Source organism: Acanthisitta chloris, unplaced genomic scaffold (genome assembly GCF_000695815.1).
Source record: "Acanthisitta chloris isolate BGI_N310 unplaced genomic scaffold, ASM69581v1 scaffold7489, whole genome shotgun sequence".
Classification (NCBI taxonomy): Eukaryota; Metazoa; Chordata; class Aves; order Passeriformes; family Acanthisittidae; genus Acanthisitta; species Acanthisitta chloris.
In genome coordinates, this window is record NW_008691903.1 from 12,924 (window position 1) to 15,061 (window position 2,138).

Sequence of the window (2,138 nt, forward strand, 5' to 3'; positions counted from 1 at the left end):
GTACTACCAATTATAATTATTACTCCATTAGCAGAAATCATGTCCCCTCTTGTGTTTTAGAGAAAAATAGGCCTTTTCTTTTAATGGTACCTCTGTGTTTCTAAGCAATTAACCCATGACTCCAAATCCAAGATAATTTAGCTGAAATCCCAAACAAAAATTGAAGAGTCTTATATCTTAAATGCAATGGTGCTACTGTGCAGTTAAGGTCAAAGTGAAGACCCACAGTGAAGTGCTGTAACTGCACCACTGCAGGGTGACAATGGACAGCGGAGGCTAGAGCTGTCCTTTCTCCCCAGAGGACTCCAGGTGAAGGCACTGCAGCTGTTTGTGGATTTTGAAGCACACTGACCCCCCAAACTACTTAATGGCAATGACTGCAAAGAGCCAGCCCTGACCTTTGTCAAAGTTAGACATTTCTAGTCATTACACTTCAATTTGTTATTTTTCTCAAGAAATCAAGTGCACTTTGAAGGGGGGAAATAGGCTTTCCATATCCCTTTAAGACAGACAACTGTTTTGCGTACTGACAATGAGGAATGCTTAACCTTCAGTCCAGTGCAGAAAGAGAGCAAACACCATGTGGCAACCAACAGCAGCATTGTGGAGAAATCCAGACCATGGAAATAAACAAACAGCTGTATCTTTCCTTGTAAATATCCTTTGTTTATAACCAGCATTGGTACTCAACACATTTTTTCCCCTCCAAAAGAAAAGCAGCCAAAACCAGAAAGTGGATATCCTTGGGAAACTTAACACGGTTTATTGTACACCTGTGAATGTTTTACCTTTGTAAAAATAACGTCAGGAACAAAATCAGCATAGAACAATAGCACACAAACGACTCCGTGTGCTGCATGCAGATGTCCAGATTCAAGGCAGATCCTGGTTTCTCTTTGTTGACTGCTGTGATGTATCACCGAGAGGCATTTCCCACTGTATACTACAGAAACAACCCCCAACTGCAAAATCACATGGCATGACACGCATATCAGACTTCCCTCAAGTTCACAGGTGCTCTCTATCAAAACTCGGCGAATGAGGAACGCATGGTCGAAAATCATTATTTTTTCTTGCTGCAGCAGTTGGTTTGGTTAGCACAGATTCCACAGCATCAGTTTTGAACAAACCAAGACGGACGCTTCCTAGCTCTTTCAATGATCCGCTTGCCTTCATCCTTCTCTGAGCACTTTTCTCCCTCATAAAGGACAACAGTCTCTACAGTTGGAGTGTTAAAGGGTCCTCCTTCCTTTTTAGCTATTTCTATCCGTACCAACCGAGTTTCTGCTTTGACCTTTGCATAGCAATAGCCACAAAGGACGTGTTTCTGTTTCAAGTTTCCACACTCAGGACAAACATCAATGTTCCTCTAAAACGACAGTGGAAAACAGCAACGTAAGGAACAGGGAGCAATCACGAACCAGTGAAAAAGCCAGATGAAACCCCAGAGAAATTCAACTAACATTTAAAAATATATTCTTCTATGCAATTTTTCTGTAACGTGTTGTTATGGCAGATGCTTACTGCTAAAAACAGCCTATGAACTCAGTACCTAAATCATTATTGCCCACTGATGTTTGGAAGACTAAAGACCAATGGGCTTAATTAGATGCACAGGAAGTGTAGACTTTTTTCACTCAAGAGTTCAGCTAAAACTCACATTTTGCTGGCTTGCACCTGAACTGCCACTGTTTATTTACCCTCAGACTACTGCTTGAACACACCTGTCACACCGTATTTTAAAATCACAGTGTCTTTTAAGCTTATTTGTTTATACAAATCCCAGTAAAAGCTTTTCCACTCAGTACTGACCACTGCAACAATTCCCTAAAGCAAGCACGATGAAAAACCACCGGTGCAAATTTTATTCTGGCTTTTTTGTCTGCGACTTGCAGTGGCGATGGCGGAAACCTGCTGATTACCTTCACTTTTATGAGCTTGTTGGGATTCCTCCGCCTGCAGCGGTTCACCTCGATCGTGCGTCTTTTCTTGGGCGCCGCCATCCACAGGAGGCTATCCAACAGGCTCGGCGCCTCGTCCCGACTTTCGCCGGCGTCGTTCGCTGCTTGTGGAAGAACTGCGGGAGCCTGCACAGCTAGCGCTGGTCCTGAAGGGGAAGGAAAAAGTAACTCACAACA

General features: G+C 43.1%; 1 protein-coding gene across 1 annotated transcript; it reads right to left on the reverse strand.

Annotated features, from left to right (window-relative positions):
- Positions 1 to 1,114: 1,114 nt before the first annotated feature.
- MRPL32 (mitochondrial ribosomal protein L32) lies at positions 1,115 to 2,117 on the reverse strand (the record flags this gene model as incomplete). The annotated part of the gene is made up of 2 exons (XM_009082414.1): positions 1,115 to 1,369; positions 1,923 to 2,117. Coding segments are annotated over 2 exons (450 nt in total), but the record flags the coding sequence as incomplete, so codon positions are not given.
- Between the last annotated feature and the right edge of the window lie 21 nt (positions 2,118 to 2,138).